The sequence below is a fragment of the Carcharodon carcharias genome, chromosome 7 (genome assembly GCF_017639515.1).
Source record: "Carcharodon carcharias isolate sCarCar2 chromosome 7, sCarCar2.pri, whole genome shotgun sequence".
Taxonomy (NCBI): domain Eukaryota; kingdom Metazoa; phylum Chordata; class Chondrichthyes; order Lamniformes; family Lamnidae; genus Carcharodon; species Carcharodon carcharias.
The window spans coordinates 119522409-119540563 of NC_054473.1; the positions used below are offsets into that span (position 1 = coordinate 119522409).

General features: G+C 41.7%; 1 protein-coding gene across 3 annotated transcripts in view; it reads left to right on the plus strand.

Moving 5' to 3' along the window:
• The first annotated feature begins 1442 nt into the window (after positions 1-1442).
• The window catches only part of rfwd3 (ring finger and WD repeat domain 3), a 29073-nt gene continuing 12360 nt past the window's right edge, over positions 1443-18155 (plus strand). Inside the window, exons 1-7 of one of the 3 annotated variants that reach the window (XM_041192419.1) lie at positions 1443-1518; positions 2039-2390; positions 6933-7141; positions 9497-9582; positions 12552-12776; positions 13969-14060; positions 16142-16256. In XM_041192419.1, coding sequence (XP_041048353.1) covers positions 2041-2390; positions 6933-7141; positions 9497-9582; positions 12552-12776; positions 13969-14060; positions 16142-16256 — 1077 coding nt within the window. In that variant the 5' untranslated portion in view covers positions 1443-1518; positions 2039-2040. The other 2 variants (XM_041192420.1, XM_041192418.1) reach the window with 2 other exon arrangements.

Consider the following 18155-nt stretch of genomic DNA (forward strand, 5'->3'; position numbering starts at 1 on the left):
AGCTCTACACTTTGGATAAGCTTTTATAAGGACAGGTAAACTGTGGTACTGAGTGTAGCTTCATATGAGTTCTTTGAGATTAAATAAGCCACGAAGGAGCTTTACAAACCTACTGTCAATCTATATTTTAAGATGGAGTCCGTGATGGTAGAGTGGGTAGTAGTGTGTCACAATGGATACCGACATGCAGGGGTGGAGTGAGAGCATTTTATTCATTGTCAGCATTGGCGGTTTTGTCTGCGGGGGGAGGGGGCAGCTCTGGATGGAGAGCCAGGGATTCAAATACTTTGAGATGTGGGTACAGTTGAGGATGGGCATTAACCCAGCCTGTTGGCCCAGCTGCTGAGAGGGTGCAAAACAGGTTCATTTGACCTGGGCTTGCACCAGAAATGGGCCCCACATGACCAAAGTTTTGGCAGAGACGAAGAAGGAAAGTATGGCGAGGCTGAAAAAGAAGGACACAGAGGCTGGATTTGGAGTGGACAAAGGACAAATAGAAGGATGCTGCTGCTGTATCTGTTACTTAAAGTAACTGCCTCATATAACTGGCCATACATTACACAGGGTTGGCACTGAGTATTTGGATGAAGATAATGCTAGTGGATCCCAGGCCATCAAGACCATTGTGAGTCAGGCTGAGGAAGTTCTGGAGAAATGTACCATTTTGGTGAAAGCTATGCCTATGGAACTTGAGTTGACAGGAAGTGCTTTCAGATGAGAATTGGTGGCAAAATCCTTGAAAAAAAGGAGCTGGAATTTTACCTGAGGAAGTTCACAAGTTTGAAGGACTTTGTGGCTGGAATTGGTGATATATAGGCTGAGTTCACTGCTGAGTAAATCTGAGATCTATCTTTGTTGCATATGCTATTTAATCCATAATTTATATTGATCATGATTTGCCTGTTAATTCACATTTAATTTATGTTGATTTTGGTTTTGTTAAAGTAAAAATTGTAAATGAAACAAAAAGTGCTGGAAAAACTCAGCAGGTCTGACAGCATCTGTGGAAAGACAGAGTTAACGTTTCGAGTCCGCATGACTCTTAATAATTAAAGAGAAGTAAAAATATGGTGAAATATATACTGTTTAAGGGGGTCTGGGACAGGTGAAGCTGGATAGAAGGCCAGTGGTAGGTGGAGGCAAAGGGGAGATGGAAAAATTTGTCATAAACAAAAGGTTGATGGGGTGTTGAAGGTGGCTAAATGAAATGCTAATGGTGACATTAAGAGTAGAAAGCAGAATGAGCCAGTGACAGATGGCCCTAGTGGGTTGGAGTTGGGGAGATGGGACGGTGTGAGGGAAAAAAGATAAGGTCCACTAAAGGCTGATCAGAGAAGCCGGGACAAATAGTATCATTGCGCTGATTGACAGGATGATTTCAAATCTGATTGGGTCCTGAGAACTGATTGGCATGTGAGCTCTGACGCCCATTGGTTCCCGGTGGAGGAGGCGGGCAACAGCGAGCGGCCCTCTAAGTGGCGCGGATTTTCGGTTGAAGGTGAGCGTGACGGAGATGGGGTGAGTGCGGAACCTCAGGCCCAGATTCGGGCCCGGTAGGGTTTTCTCCCTATGACATGAAGTGTAATGAGCGCGGCCTTGCGGATCCCAGGCTCGAGTTAGAGCCGATTGGATGCCCGGACTCGAGCCTCCCGGTGAGGCCCTGGCCGAGCGCGATTACGCCGCGCTCACTAGTTTGGATTTCGTGGCAGGGGACGGCCCAGCCGGAGCCTTAATAGGCTGAGGGAAGAGTAACAGTTTCCCAGTGCGGCGGCCACAGTCGCCACCCAAAAATTTCATCACATCTCTTTCCCCCCAATCTTTCTTCTGCTCTTTCACCCCTCTTCCTCTGACTCCCCCCACTGCTGCCTTTGCTTCTCCTCAGAACCTTAATTGTTTATTGGTTTGCTTCATATTCCCTCATTCACCTTCCTGAAGTCCTGAATTATGGTTTTCTTATTTATGATGATAAAGGGGATGTTATAAGTGTTTTAGAGAGCAGTTCCTTCCACTGGCTGACCTCTCCTGCTCTGTGTCCTAGGAATGGCTCAAGAAGTAATTGATGTGGATATGCAGCCAGAGGAGGAAGCTGTTTCGACACAGCTGAGTCTCCATGAACCAGTTTCGAGGCCGACAGGAGCTAGTTCAGGTACTGCACACGCTGGCGAAGATTCAGGGGGCCTGCCTGTAACCGAGGCCCCTCCAACTGCTCACAGTGGTGGACTGGAAGCAGCGTTGCTAACTGAGGAACTTCAAAGACTGCAAGGAGCACTGAGAACTGTGGCGCAGCACTTTTCACTTGGTCAGAGACCTGGACACCAGCGGAGGCAGTTGAGGAGGAATGGCCGCCGCCAGCCGGGTGCAAGTGCTTCCCAGAGATCTGCACCATCCAGGTAACCTCTGAAATTGTATTGGCATTGACAATTTGACGTTTCACGTCATAACATGTAGATTTCCTAGTGCTAAGGAGCACGAGGTTCATGTCAATTGCCTTTAATTCAGTGACCCTTTAACTTGGTCAATACGCTGATGCTCTGGTTTTCTCGATCCGCCTTTCCACTTGGTAGCAATGCAGACTTGATCCATGATCCAGGTGAATGGCCAACTGCACTGTAAATACTTCTGGTTCTTGGATTTTGGAATCCTAATAAATTTGCTTCAAGTTTCATGTATTTTCATTTGACAAGATCTGGGTGCCACCTTGTATTTTTGTTTATGCTGCTCAGAAACGTCGTCGCCCTACCCTGCCACAGCTTAAACCCAGCAACATCTGGTACCAACATTTGAGGCAAGGGATACTAAAGGAGGAATTCGTCACTCTGAATAACATACTCTTAATGCTTGAGTTCACTGTGATTCTTTTGTCCCAGGATGGGTTGTGTTTAGATTGGAAACTATCTATGTTCAGCCAGCAGACTAAATAGGGAATCAAGTAATACATCTCTGAACTGCTGCTTGTCACCCTCTGTATATATCAGTTGTAGCATTATAAACCTGCAAACTAAAATCCTATTTCCATCCTCACGGAAGTTCCAAACGTATTGGGCCATTGCAGCAGTATAGGATCTGTCAGCAGTGGTGGGACGAAGGTGGGAAATTTCACAAGTCAGGAATGCAAGGCTGAGGAAAGTTGTAGAGATTTTTTTTGAAAAATATACTTTATTCATAAAATATCTGAAAGAGCATTACAAAACATTTCTAAATCCCCATCACAAAAAGTGGAATCAGTTTCAACTTTTACACATGGATCACGAGGTGCTTCAATACAATCAATGAATATTACAATTGTTTCAATATGGTCATTACAGACAGTCAGACAACTCCAATACCATTGCACTATCAACATACATCATGTTGCACTCTAAGGTGCTTCAATACAATTATAATACAATTAGTATTCAGTGCTTGTGTTGGGCCAAGGCTGTGAAGGGATTAGAAAATGAAAATGCCCTGTGCATTGCGGGAACAGGGTATCAATGTAGCACAATGAAGGTGACTTGCATTCTGAGGTTTGAACAAGTTGGAGTTTGTGGAGAATGAGAGGCTGACAAGGAAGACTTTGAAGAGAAATTGAGTCTCAAGGTAATATCAGTTTGTAGAAAGAGTTTTGGGGTAGTAGGACTGAGAGTGGTGATTTTGCAGTGTGGATGCTTTGCAAGTGTATAGATTGTGGAATTGAAATACACCTTGCAGTAAAACAGGGAACCAAGGCTGACCTTGGTCTGATTGGACTAAACAAATGACAAGAGCTGAGTTTTGGGTGGTGGCGAGAAATTGCTTTTGGTACTATTTGCTAGTGTCAATTTGGGGGAAATTGTGGTCATTCCAGCAGGGGGTGGGAATGTTACTGGAATAGTGATTCAGGTAGCCTCACGTTTTAGAGATGTATGTTCAAATCCTGCTGTGACAACTGGGTGAATTTAAATTCAATCAACAAATAAATCTGGAATTAAAAGCTAGTCTTGTTATTATTATGAAACGACAGGATTGTTGTATAAGTCTACCTGGTTCACTAATGTCCTTCAGGGGAGGAAAACTGCTTTCCTGACCTGGTCTGGTATACATGTGATTCAAGATTCACAGCAATGTGGTTGACTCTTTTCTGCCTACTGAAATGGCCTCGCAAGCTTCAGGTGTATCACACTGCTTCTGAAAAGTTGAAGAATAATAAAACAGGACCGACCACTGGGGCAGTGGTATACAATCTGGAGGGAGAGGTCCTGGAAGTCCTCGACATGGATTCTGGACCCCATGAAGTCTCATGGCATCAAAAAAGCACCTGCTTATTACACCAACTGCTCTCCCTCAGCTGATGATTCATCCCCTTGATTTTGAACGCCACTTGGAAGAAGCACTGAGGGTAGCAAGAGCATCAAATGTAGTTTGGGTTGGGGGACTTCAATCTCCATCACCAAGGATGGCTCGGCAGCACCGCTACTAACTGAGCTGGCAGAATCTTGCAGGACATATCTGCCGTTCTAGTTGAGAGCCAAGAGAGGGAAATACCTACTTGACTTTGTCCTCGCCAATCTACCTGTCACAGCTACAACACTAGCATCTACCTAACAATGTGACAAGTTAGCCTGATACATCCTGTCCGCAAAAAGCAGGACAATCCAACCTGGCCAATTACCACCCTATTAGTTCACTCTCAGTTATTAATGGTGGAAGGTGCTGTCGACAGAGCTGTCAAGCGGCAGTTACTCAGCAACAACCTGCTCACCAATGGTCAGTTTTGATTCCATAAGGGCCAGTCAGCTCCAGACCTCATTATAGTCTTGGCCCGAACGTGGACTAAAGAGCTGAACTTGTGAGGTGAGAACGATTGCCTTGACATCAAGGCACTATTTGACTGACAGAGGCACCAACGATCCCTGGAAAAAATGAAGTTAGTGGGAATCAGGGTAGGGGGAAACTTAAGAGTCATGCTCAGCACAAAGGATAATGGTTGTGGTTGTTGGAGGCCAAAATTCTCAACCCCGGGACATCACTGCAGGAGTTTCTCACGGCCTAGGCCCACCCAGCTTCAGCTGCTTCATTTATGACCTTCCCTGCAACAGAAGGTCAGAAGTGGGGATGTTCGATCATGAGTGCACAGCGTTCAGTACCATTTGCAACTCCTCAGATTCTGCGGCAGTCCATGCACATTGAGGCTTGGGCTGCTAGGTGCTAAATAACGTTCGTACCACACAAGTGTCAGGCAATGACCATCTTCAACAAGAGAGAATGTAACCATCCCCCCCCGACATTCAATGTTATTATCATCGCTGAATCTCCTATCATCAACATCCGGTGGGTGGGGTGGGACCAAGAGCAGGTCAGAGGTGGCAAATTGTGGTGAGTAACTCACCACCTAACTGCAAAGCCTGCCCACTATCTACAAGGCACAAGTCAGGAGTGTGACACTCTCCACTTGGCTCGAATGAATGTAACTCTTATCATTCAAGAAGCTCGAACCATCCAAGCCCACATGACACCTCATCCACCACCTTAAACGTTCACCCCCTCCAACTCCCAAAACACTGTGACACCAGTGTGTACCATCTACAAGATGCAATACAGAACTTGCAAAGGCCCCTTCGACAGTACCTTCCAAGTTTGCAATCTGTACTAGTTGGAAAAATAAGGGCAGAAGCTGCATGGGAACACCACCACCTGCAAGTTCCCTTGCAACTGACAGATCATCTTGATTTGGAGCTATTTCGACGTTCCTTCACTTGATCAAAATTCTGGAACTCCCTCTCTACAGCACTGTAAATGTACCTACACCACATGGACTGCAGTGGTTCAAGAAGCTGGTTCACCACCAACTTCTTGAGAGCAAATAGGGATGGGCGCTAAATGCTGGCTTAGCCAACAATGCTGTCATCCCAAGAAGGGGGAAAAAAGAATACAAGTGTTGCTGGAAAGGCCAACGTTTATTGTGACACGTTTTTAAAAAATTAATTCTTGGGACGTGAATGTTGCTGGTAAGGTCAGTATTTATTGCCTATCCTTAATTGCCCTTAAAGGTGGTGATGAGCTGCTGCAGGTCATGTAGTGTAGGTAGACTCGGTGCTTTTTTTATGACAATTTGATACATCTGGGTGGCTTGCTAGGACATTTCAGAGGGCATTTAAGAGTGAGCCACATTGTGGATCTGGAGACATCTGGAGACCAAACTGGGTAAGGACGGCAGATTTACTCCCCTGAAGAACATTAGTGAACAAGTTGAGGTTTTTATGACAATTCAGTAGTTTCATGATTCTTATTGAGACTAGCATTTTATTCCTGATTTTAATTAAGTGAATTTTGATTATTTGTTAATTCATTTAATTCTCCCAGCTGCTTTGTTGGGATTGAACTCATGTCTCTAGACCATTCACCCAGGCACCTAGACTACTAGTCCAGTAACGTTACCATTATGTTACCTCTCCCATGAATGATTTTTTTTAAACAAGCAACAGCAGTGGGACCCTGCTGTTCAGGCAGGTTAGAAACAACTGGTGCATGGTGGAAGAGCATTGATGATGCGTGAGAGTGTGCTGCATGTCAGTGCTGTGTGATTCTGCGTACAGAGCAAACGGCTTTTTAAGCTCCCAACTGGCAGCTAAGCCTTTTCTGTTGGTGGGAAGAATCAAAAAATGAAGCTGCACTGGTTTAATAAGAGTCAGATTTAGGCCCCCACATGCATAGACAGTGCCACCAACTCTCTAAGCAGGAGTGCAATGCACTGACACTTGGTGTTCTCTTCCAGCAGCACAGCTGTGCTTTAGACAGCTTCTGACTAGGGAATCAACAATATTGTATGCTCCAGCTGAAGGAGGAGCACTTTTGGGAGCAGAAGCTGCAGATTAGACAGATGTGCTTTGACTGAAAGGGCTGGTAACATTTTTATCCCTGCTGTCATCTAGTGAACATTGAATGTAATTTACATGCAGCCTTCCTAATTCCAGGTCTGGATCTTTGGGCAACTACTTCCGGGTTAATAGGCAGCAGCACGCAGAATCAGTCAGGTTATCAGCTGAATTTGGAGAAGATGAGATGAGCAGTGAAGATTCCAGCACCGATCTGAGCACTGACATCAGTGAGTCTGAGGAGAGTGGCAGCACCACAGAGATAGAGGATGAGTATGAGAGCAATGAGTCTGCAGCAGCTTCATCAGGTGAGTAAGAGAGCTTTACTGAAATGTCATTAAGACTTGTTAATTTAGTTTCCTTATTGAAGCAGGATAAAGCCAAATGGATGAATTCTACTTACATCTTTGTGGGGGTTTCAACTTTCTTGCATGTTTCTGTTCTCTGATATGCTGGTTCCTGCTTTGAGTCCAAGATTAGGAAAAGGCAGAGTTGGCTGGGTAGAGCTTTTACTTCTGATACCCAGCAGCTTGAGGATATCTGGGTCAAAGAGGTGAGAATCAAGTGCTGCGGTTGGACTGAGTGTTTCCGTAACATGCCACCTTGCAAGTGTAGCAACAGGCTTACTGACATGCCTGCTATTATTGTTTCCCAACTGAGAATGAATGGGTATTAAATTTACATTTTAAAGTGTCATTTGCTTTACTGGAAGTGCTTGGTGGGTGACTTGTCGCAATATAAGAATGTGAAAAAAAAGTTCAAACGCACTAAAAGGCCATTTGATTGATCAAAACCAAATACACCTAACCTAGCACCAACCGCAGTTTGATTGCTCCAGAGCCATGCTTTCAACATCTAATTTAGTGGATTGTTTCATACTTTTGGCATCTTTTAAATGAAGATTATTTAAATTATCTGTCAAATTTGTTTTTCAGTATTTATGCCCTTTAGCCATCTTTTTAGACTATCTTTTGCCATATCTATCTCGTAGCTGGCTTCTATTAGGGATGATGCTAGTCTCTGAGCTCATTTCAATGTCTGCATATATCTTTTGAAATATTATAATACAGTATTCCCAAGTGTTCTTTTTATTTATTTCATGGAAGGTGGGTGCCGATGGCAATGTCAGCATTTGTTGCCCATCCCTAATAGCCCTAGAACTGAGTGGCTTGCAAGGCCATTTCAGAGGGCAGTTACCAGTCAACCACATTCTGGAATCGCATGTGGGCCAGACCAGTTAAGGATGTCAGATTTCTTTCTCTAAAGGACATTAGTGAGCCAGATGGTTTTTTTTTAATGACAATTGACAATGGTTTCATGTTCACCATTACTGAGACGAGTGAGATCTGACAACTCCATTGGAGCCTCTCCAGACTTATATTCCACATTGTTTTTTTGGCCTGCACATTGAAAGTGATGAATCTACAAAAAGCTGGGAGTAACAGTTATTCTACCTCTCTTTGCTAATTCTGTCCCCTTCATGTCTGTGTTCCTTCTATTCCTTCCAATTTACCTACATTAAGAGAAAAAATAATTTGTCTATGAAATGCTTTAGGACAGCCTGAGGATGTTAAAGGTACTGTTATACATAAAAGTTAGTGCCTTTTGTAAGCTGATGCTTTACATTTTTGCTTTTAAATTTTATTTGCTATTTATCCATTTGTAACTGATTTGAATTCTTGAAATAATAAACTGCATCCTCGAAAACCTGGAGAGAAGGAGAGTTGGTAAATCTTACAAACTTTCTGTATCTTGGCCATTGATGTAGCTAAGAAACACTTGTCCATGTAGGACTTCACTCAGCTCCACCTATCAGTCTGAAAGCCCTCACCTCCAGTGTCTTGTTCTGTACATGTTCCCTTCACTTCAGAAGATGACTCAACAGCTCTAAATGTATTTATCCTTTGCGAGTGCTGGTGTCATTTTGCCTTATATTGCTTTCATTTGATCCATTTTCATGTATAACCGATACGAGACATATACTTTTTAAAGGTGAGCAAAACTCTGAAACATCATTGTTTGAAAATGTAAGTTCAGTTGTACTGGATGTTTTTTTTTAAACTTTGTTTAGCCTAAGTCTATTTAGAGGATTCCATTTGAATTTGAACCTGCATCATTAGATCATTTAATGACTATGCAGCCCTCAGATTGTCATAAAGACCCAAATGGTTCACAAATGCCCTTTGGGGAAGACAAGCTGGAGTCCTTACCCAATTTGAATTATATGTGACTCCAGTCCCATATCAACTTGGTTGACTCTTAATATCTCTTTGAAGTGGCCGAACAAACCACTTAGCTATATTGGAGCAAATAGGGTAGGCAATAAATGCCGGCCTTGATGTGATATCATATCCTGACAATGAATTTTTATAAAATTTTTATGTTAAAGCCTTGGCAGGTGGTAATTTTTTTGTTGTATTGAAGTGAATTCTGAGTTATGCCACACTCAGTTCAGTTTTCACAAAAACAAGTGGAATTTATTTGGATGTTTAACAGCAAAGGTGCTGAAGTGCTTTTGCAGTATGTTTTAGTGGTGAGGGATTAATGAGTGCTGGCAAGTGTTTATTTTTGTGCCCATTCGTGGCCTGAACTATTGACACTACCACTTCCTTGTACACACAAAAGTTTGTCATAAGTATCCTGTCTGCTCTATGCTTTTGCAGCTCCTGCTAGTGCCCCCATTCTGGTCAACCCCTCGCCAGCTCAAGGTATCGAGGCTGGAGATTCACAGTCTGCACGGCAAGAGCAGGTAGGGCAATTCAAAAATTATAAATGTCTTATCTCATGAACAACTTCAAATCTCCACTGAGCATACTGACTCATTTAGATCTGTTAGGAAAGTTTGCCTTATCCTATATTGTGGGGGTTCCGTGGCAATTAACTGGGAATAACTAATAGGAAATGAGCATTCTTGAGGTCTAAAAAGGGAGAGATTGACAGATACTTATGTTCAGTAAAGGTATGAAGAAATAAGGAACCAAGGTGGGCAAATTAAGTTAAGATTTAGATCAACCACGATAGGGCTGCTTGTGTTGTATGAGATTTGGTTCTGATGTTATGTGCTCTCGCTTGTTGACATATTGATGATGAAATTTTATTTACAAGTATGTATAAAATAAACGGTGGCTTAATAATATAGCACATTGTTACATAGATTACTAGAATGTCAATGTTCCTTCTAAGCTGCGTAGTTGTACAGCAACCTGAATGTGGCTGCACACTTAAAGAAATTTCCCACACATGCAAAGAAAATAGAGGGAACATTGGTCATGAGATGCTAAGACATGGACTTGTGTTCTCAATTTTACCACCAATATTTAGCAGATTGAGAAAAATAAATGTTAAGTTGAATGGGCAGCTCTTTAAGGAGTGGCTTGTGAGGTCTGCATATTCTTTGATAGTGTGCAAGTGAGCTGAAAGGAGGAGTGGGGAGATCGAGAGAAGTTAATTTTAGGGTGGGGGCGTACTGCAGTGAAACACAACTCATGGAGCTTGGAACTTGAGCCTTAAGGTGTCAGCTGTGGCTTATTCTTGCCTCTGATGCACAAAGTTATAGTTTCAAGTCCAAATTGAGAGACTTGAGTACACAATCTAGTTTCAAGGGTAGGTGGACATGTCTCTTGCTGGGCTTTTGTACTTAACTGCTGTTCATTTTGGTTTTTGTTTTTGGCACCATGGCTTCAAAATTATTTGTATTTAATATTGGAGACAGTAATAAAGGAAACTGGTGGAAAATGCATGGATTACTTTAAGCTTTTGGCTAATCAACAGTTGTCATAGGTTTACGGTTGTAATGATCACTACTGAGAATTAAACATTAGGATAAGGTTACTGCTGTAAAGCATCGGTTACCTATGCTTCTTAAAGAAACTAGGAATAGGAGTAGGCCATTTGGCCCTTTGAGCCTGCTCCGCCATTCAATATGATCATGGCTGATCCTCTATCTCAATGCCAAATTCCCGCTTTCTCTCCAGACCCCTTGATGCCCCTAATATCCAAAAATTTATCAATTTCTTTCTTGAATATACTCAGTGACCTGGCCTCCAGCCTTCTGTAGTCGGGAATTCCACAGGTTGACCACCCTCTGAGTGAAGAAATGTTTCCTTACCTCAGTCCTAAATGGCCTGCCCTGTATCCTGAGACTTTGGTCCCTGGTTCTAGACTCCCCAACCAGGGGAATTATCCTCCCTGCATCCAGTCTGTCTAGCCATGTTAGAATTTTATATGTTTCATTCAGACCCTCCTCTCATTCTTCTAAACTCTAGTGAATACAGGCCCAGTCAATCCAACCTCTCCTCGTATGACAGTCCTGCCATCCCCAATATCGGCCTAGTGAACCTTTGCTGCACTCCCTCTATGGCAAGTATATCCTTTCTTAAGTAGGGAGACCAAAACTACATGCAATACTCTAGTTTTGGTCTCACCAAGGCCCTGTCTAACTGCAGTAAGACATCCTTATTTCAGAACTCAAATCCTCTTGCAATGAAGGCCAACATACCATTTGCCTTCCTAATTGCTTGCTGCGCCTGTCTATTTACATTCATTGACTGGTGTACAATGACACCAGATTCCTTTTTACATCCACATTTCCCAATATATCACTATTTAAGTAATACTCTGCCTTTCTGTTCTTCACACCAAATCATATAAATTTACATTTATCCATGTTGTACTGCATCTGCCATGTGTTTGCCCACACACACAACTTTCTAAATTGCTCTAAAGCCTCCTTGCATCTTCCTCACAACCCACAACCCTGCCCAGTTTTGTGTCAACTTGGAAATATTGTGTATGGTTCCCTCAATGAAGTCATTTATATATATATCGTGAATAGCTGGGGCCCAAGCACTGATCCTTGTGGTATAGATTGCCTGCCACCCGGAAAAAGACCCATTTATTCCCACTCTGTTTCTGGTCTGTCAACAATTCTCAATCCATGCCAGTACATTATCCCCAATCCCATGTGCTATAATTTTGGCCACTAGCCTCTTATGTGGGACTTTATCAAAAGCCATCTTGAAATTCAAATACACATCCACTGGTTCTCCCTTATCTATTCTACTAGTTACTTCCTCAAAAAACTCCAGTAGATTAGTTAAGCATGATTTCCCTTTCATAAACTTATGCTGACTTTGTCTAATCCCGTGAATGCTTTCCAAGTTTTCTGTTACCACATCTTTTATATAGACTCTAGCATTTTCCCCACTACTGATGTTAGGCTAACTGGTCTGTAATTCTCTTTTTTTTCTCTCCCTCCTTTTTTAAATAGTGTGGTTAATTTTCCACCCTCCAATTTGTAGTAACTGCTCCAGAGTCTAAAAAACCATCACGTACACAGTCCAGGAAATCCTCCACCACAGTATTATTGCTAGTTTGGTTTGTCCAATCTATATGTAGATTAAAGTCACCCATGATTACAGTTGTATCCTTATTGCATGTGTCTCTAATTTCCTGCTTAATGCCTTCCCTTACATTTCCTTAAATTCCCTTACTAAGTACATATCAAAAGTTAAGAGACTGATCCATTTGTTCTCTTATGGCAGGTGGTATTTGCCAGGCTGATCAAATCTCAAAGGGAAACTTGGCCACACTATCACAATGATTTTGTTATTTGTATTTATTATGAGAGAGTTTGTGCACTGAAGTCAGAAGTAAAGAGTCTACTACCACCTTTCGAGGTTTTAAAGTTTAAACTCTAATTGAATATTTTCCCTTTAGGAAAGCCTGACCTCGCACTCGGAAGACACTTTAAATGTGAAAGAAGATGCAGGAAGCACCAAAGCCACCGATACAGCCTCTGAAGATGAAGCTTATTCGTGCCCAATCTGCTTTGAACCGTGCACTAATGGAGAGCACCATCTTGCTACTCTGCAGTGTGGCCATCTCTTTGGTTCTACCTGCATCTACCGGTGGCTGAAGGGACAAGTAGGAAAATGTCCACAGGTAATTTAGCTGCTTGGTTTTGGGGAAAATTAATATTTTGATTAGAGTTTCGCTATAACGAGAATTGCCCGAGTGATTGAACCACCGGAGTGAAGTTAGTGTTGGTTAGAACCTTTTGTTCTGATAGGTTTTGCTACATTTCAGCAGGAGGGGTGAATGTATGGAGCAGTTAATAATATTTGAAATGAGGTCTGAAGGTCACTTATAGTCTATCTCATGCTCATCTAAAGCCTAAATAGATCTGCCTCTCAACTTAATTTAGAGCCTACCAAAACTCTGGGATGTTGGAATTTAAGTTTTCTTTTTCAAAAAGAGATGCAAAGAGTTTGGCTTTGTTTTATGGTGTGGGTGGCCTTTGTTCCCTGACCGAGGAAGCAAAGTTCACCCTTGAATCTAGAAGCAACAATGGTGAAGACACCAGTGCCACAATGTCAATATTCGGCATTGCATGAAATTACAGCACAGAAACCAGCCATTTCGGTTCAATCAGTCAATGTCAGTATTAGTGCTGCACTTGAGCCTCTTCCTGTCTTCACTCATCTAAGTCTGTCAATATAATCCTTTTTTTTTTCCCCCCTTGTGTACTTGTACAACCTCTCCTTAAACACATCTACATGACTCGCTTCAATGACTGTGGTATTGAGTTCCACATTTACCCCACTTTTTCGTAAAGAAGTTTCTTCAGAATTTGCAAATTGATTTGTTGGTTGCTACCTTCCATTGCCTCTAGTTTTGCTGTTCCCTATAAGTGAAAACATCATCTCTGTGTCTACTCTGTTTAAAAACTTGCATAATTTTCAAGACCTCCAATCAGAAAAAGATGGCACAGCCTTTTTTTAAATTCATTCATGGGATGTGGGTGTCGCTGGCCAGGCCAGCATTTATTGCTTATCCCTAATTTCCCTTGAGAAGGTGGTGGTGGTGGTGAACTGCCTGCTCACCCTCTCCTGATAGGTATACCCACACCATTGCTGGCATCATCCTAGTAAATGGTTTTTTCACTGTCTCCAGTGTTTCTATCTCTTTTATATATGTGTTGAGTAGTGAGAAAGAAATGGGGAGAAGGCTTTGAGGGCAAGAATTTGTGAATGTTTTCTAGTAAAGTTATACGATTAATTTTTTTCCTCTCCAATAGAAAATTGAGACTGCTTTATAACTGAACTAGAATCGTGTTTGTGTTTGGTTTTTACAGTGTAATAAGAAAGCTAAACGGTCAGATGTGGTGTTGGTGTATGCCCCATCATTGAAAGTTGTGGACACCAGTGAGCAGGAACGATTAAAGAGGTACACACTCATGATGTGAAGATACTTGTGACTAATATTTTTTGATGTTTCACACTTTTAAAATAGCAAAAGACTGCCTAACTTCAGCGGAAGAACCATGAGAAAGGACGTCTGTCTTACTTGGAGTCCTTTGTACTGGTTAGGTTACAAAACTGAAAAGGGGATGTGCAGACATTGGAGAGAGCGCAGGGAAGCTGAATGCGAATGATTCCAAGAAAGTGCATGATCAGTGAGGAAATGTTATCAAAGTTCAGAATCTACAGCCTAGATGTGGATACAGTAATGTAATGGTTATATAACTGGACTAGTTTTCAGTTTGAAAAATCAGTAAGTAAAAAATCTGGTATTGATTAAGTGACCTTAAAGTTGTTGGATTGTTGTTTAAAAAAACCCAAACTGTCAGCAAAGGAAGGCTGCCATTCTGTCTACATGTGACTTCACTCCTGCCCCAAATTGGTTTGATTCTGAGATTAATTGCTCTGAAGTGATTTAGCAAATCTCTGCTAGCACTACCTTTTCAGGATCTGTCTGCCACTTGCTGCATGTCAGATTCACTGTATATTATGTTTGTGTTACTGTAGTTTTATAGGAATGAAGGCAATCAATGTTGATCTTGACAGAGATGCTCACATCCTGAGAATGAATTAAAATAAAGCCTAGGGAAATGGTTAAGGAGGCACCTCAAAATAGGCAAAATTTGAAATGGCTCAAATAAAGTAAATCCCTGAATATATTAGGTTGTTAATGTCTGAAGCTGTTAATGCTGCCTTATGTATGAGACAGCTCTGCCCTGCCTCTCCACTCCACACCCACCCTCCCTGGCTTCTTGAGTCCAGATTCCCTCGATTGCTTAAAGCAGAGGTCAACTGCAACTCCATTGAGAGGCAGGCACCTTCAGGTTGTGCAAGTACATCCTAGCTGCTAGCATAATAGTAGTAGAGCCTCAAGCTGCTTGACAGAGGAAGTAACCTAAAACACCAGCTGTAGCAAATTTAGTTACGCTTATATCTCAGATGTATTGTTGAGAAGCCGCACCAGAAACCCAAGCATGTTTTAACAGGAATGAAGAGAGAGCTTGGAAGAGAGTCACTTCTAGCTACTGTCCCACAAAAACAAAAGGCAACATTCAGAAAGCTCTAATCACTTTCTGTTTTTGTTTTGTACTGTGTCCTTCTCGCAAAGTTTCTAAAACTGCTTCTTTTATGCCCTCCCAAGATCTTGAAAAGAAAAGGAGGTAAAATACTCAAAATGGGAAACGTCAATGAATGCTTGTTAATTCTAATTGGTCGTAATGCTGCTGTCAAATATTATGGCACTCTTCTCTCCTGCCCAAATCCTGCAAAATACTGGCCTGAGAATGTAGCTAGATAAACTGATCCCTATTCTTTAACACTGTTGCTGTGAATCTGATTTCTGTGGGTATTACAGATGTAAATTCCCTCTTTTCTCTCTGTTCCCTTCCCCTGGAGAAAGAGTCTGCCCTCCATTTGCCACTTTCCTCTCAGAGCATGACTACATCAGGTACCAAATCTCACCTGAATAATAAGATTTCAGACTTGAGCCCCAGTCCAGGACCTTGAGCAAGTCATCCAAGCTGATAATCCAGTGAAGTACTGAGGGAGTGCTGCACTATGCACACTTTTGATCAGACATAAACCAAAGCCCTAAGTACCCTCATAGGTGGGTTTAAAAGATTTCCTGACACTGAGGAGTTGGGGCATTCTTCTTGCTGCCCATGACCTGGTGAATATTTATCCCTCAACTACCATCACGAAAACCGATGATCTGGTGATTATCACATTCCTGTTTGTGGGAGCTTGCTATCTGCAGATTGGTTGCCATTTTCCCTACATTTATGATAGCATTTCAAAAAGTACTTTGATAACTATAAAGCACTTTGAGATACTGAGACCATAGTAGGACAATGGAAATTAGAGTTTGTTCTTTCTTACCAAGAATTAAATATTGTATGTGCATTATTATATTGTGAAGTCTGAGATTTCCTTGCAGTCCCTGTGACGTGTTTTCATTTTCCTTTGGGAAATCCTTGAGTTTTTCCCTTTTGCCTTTCTCCTGGATAGTGACCTGGAGAAGGAGCAGATGATGCGTCGAAAAGCAGAGCTGGAATCAGCGCAGTGTCGTCTCCAATTGCAGTTCTTGACAGATGAATGCAGCAAGTTACGTAAACAGCTGCAGGTAAGGATTAGTCTGCTGTCAATCCTCATAAATAAGTGCAGAAAACGGGCTCCTTATAATTGGCTTTACCAGATCTTGACAAATTCCTGCAATTAACCACGCTGTTGCAGTTCTAGCTAATATGCAGGCCTGGAACTCTGTCAGTAGGTAGGTATGAGGTTTAGGTGGGTGTTGGTGTTTGTCTTCTTTTCATTTCTGAGGTTGGAGCTGTCTTATGTCTAATGTCTAACATTTTCTATTTCTCAAGTAGTGTGATTCTACATTGTCTGTATCTGTGCATATGTTCACGTGTTTGATTTTCCTCTGCTCGTGCTTCTATAGTTGTACAGTGCTCACTTGATTGTAGTGATAAGTCCATAATTGATGACACAAACATATGTAATCTGGGCAATTTGTGTTTCTGATCTGCAGAGTTCAGTATATAATATTTCTAATCTTACTCTAATTGCGTAAGAAAACTTCACACTTAGCTCACTGTCAAACACAAGCTGTGAACTATGATTAGAGACAATTTTCTTATAATCTGCTAGTATGTATAAAGCAGAAACTGGCATTGTCTGATGCTTAAGGCTATTCTGTTTGCCAGGTGTTCTCTAATCATCTTGTGTGGTTCTGCTGAGTGGTGATCTCCTGATAATTCTGATGTTTAATATAGGTTAAGTCCAAATGTGAGATTGACTCCTGTGTTCACTTTAGAAGCATTTGTTTTAACCCAGCAACAGATTCACAGGGAACCAAAAGTCTGTGCTGTGATGGTTTATTGCAAGCTCAGCACTGCATACTTAATGCAATTAGAGGAAAAAACAATACAACTCTGGTTCACTTACTCTTGTTATATGAAAGTACCTTTTGGATTTGCTGCCATAATCCCCACTTCCTCTCTGTCTGCTTGAACCTCAATTTTTGTCCCTTTCCACCAATGCAAGTAGTTTGGTCAGGATTTTTGTTGTCTGGTTAAGTTTTCTCTAGAAAATGTGAATAGAATTTGAAAAACTAGATAGTGTTGCATTAATTCTTGCCCCTCATCAACAATTGTCTGTCAGTACTCACATTTGTAGACTCAAACATATCAATTAGTCAGAATTAATGATTGAATGCTGAATTGACCAAAATTTCTTCATAAAAGAATTCTACTATGCTTTGGATTCTTAGCTGTGTGTGTTGCATGCATGTATCTAACTTTATATTGATTGGGCCCATGGCCCTGGTGCTCTGTGATGTAGAACCTGGACATGTGATCAAGAGAGAAGAAAAAGCCTTCATTGGCACCCAGTCCAGATTCAGTGCTGACATCTATAACTTTACTTTTTCCTTGACTCTGCAATTTTCTTTGGGAGTTGAGAAGAGAACCGGTGGTCAATTCATAAAACACTCTGGGGAAATTCCTCCCATGCAGGGAATGGAGCAGTCTGTAGAAATTGTGATGGCCTATTGGTCAATGGGCCAAGGTTTGCAGTCAGTAGCAAAACTCAGCTCCCACAAAGATTTAGCAGGCTCAAGAGCCTAGATTTCCTCATTTTCCAATGTAAGTTTGACAGAGGATCTCTGGAATCCAGTAACAGGACATGCAGTGGGAGGCTGATCGGCCAATCAGATTGAAGAATCCTCAGACGGGCAATATTAATCACCATTTAAATCATTATACAGAAAGCAAAATAAATATTGGAACATTGGGGTTAGGAGAAACATAAATGAGAACAAAACTTTATAGAAGTTTTATTTTCTTAAAAATCTGCAATTTTTAAAAAACTCAGTCCTGTTTGAATAAGGCTTAACATTTTCATTGCTATTTTAAAAGTGGCAATAGTGCGTAAATAGTTCAAGTTCACAACAAATCAGTGATTTCTTATGATTCCATCTGCAAAGGTTGCATTGGTGTACCTGATAGAGGACCAGAAT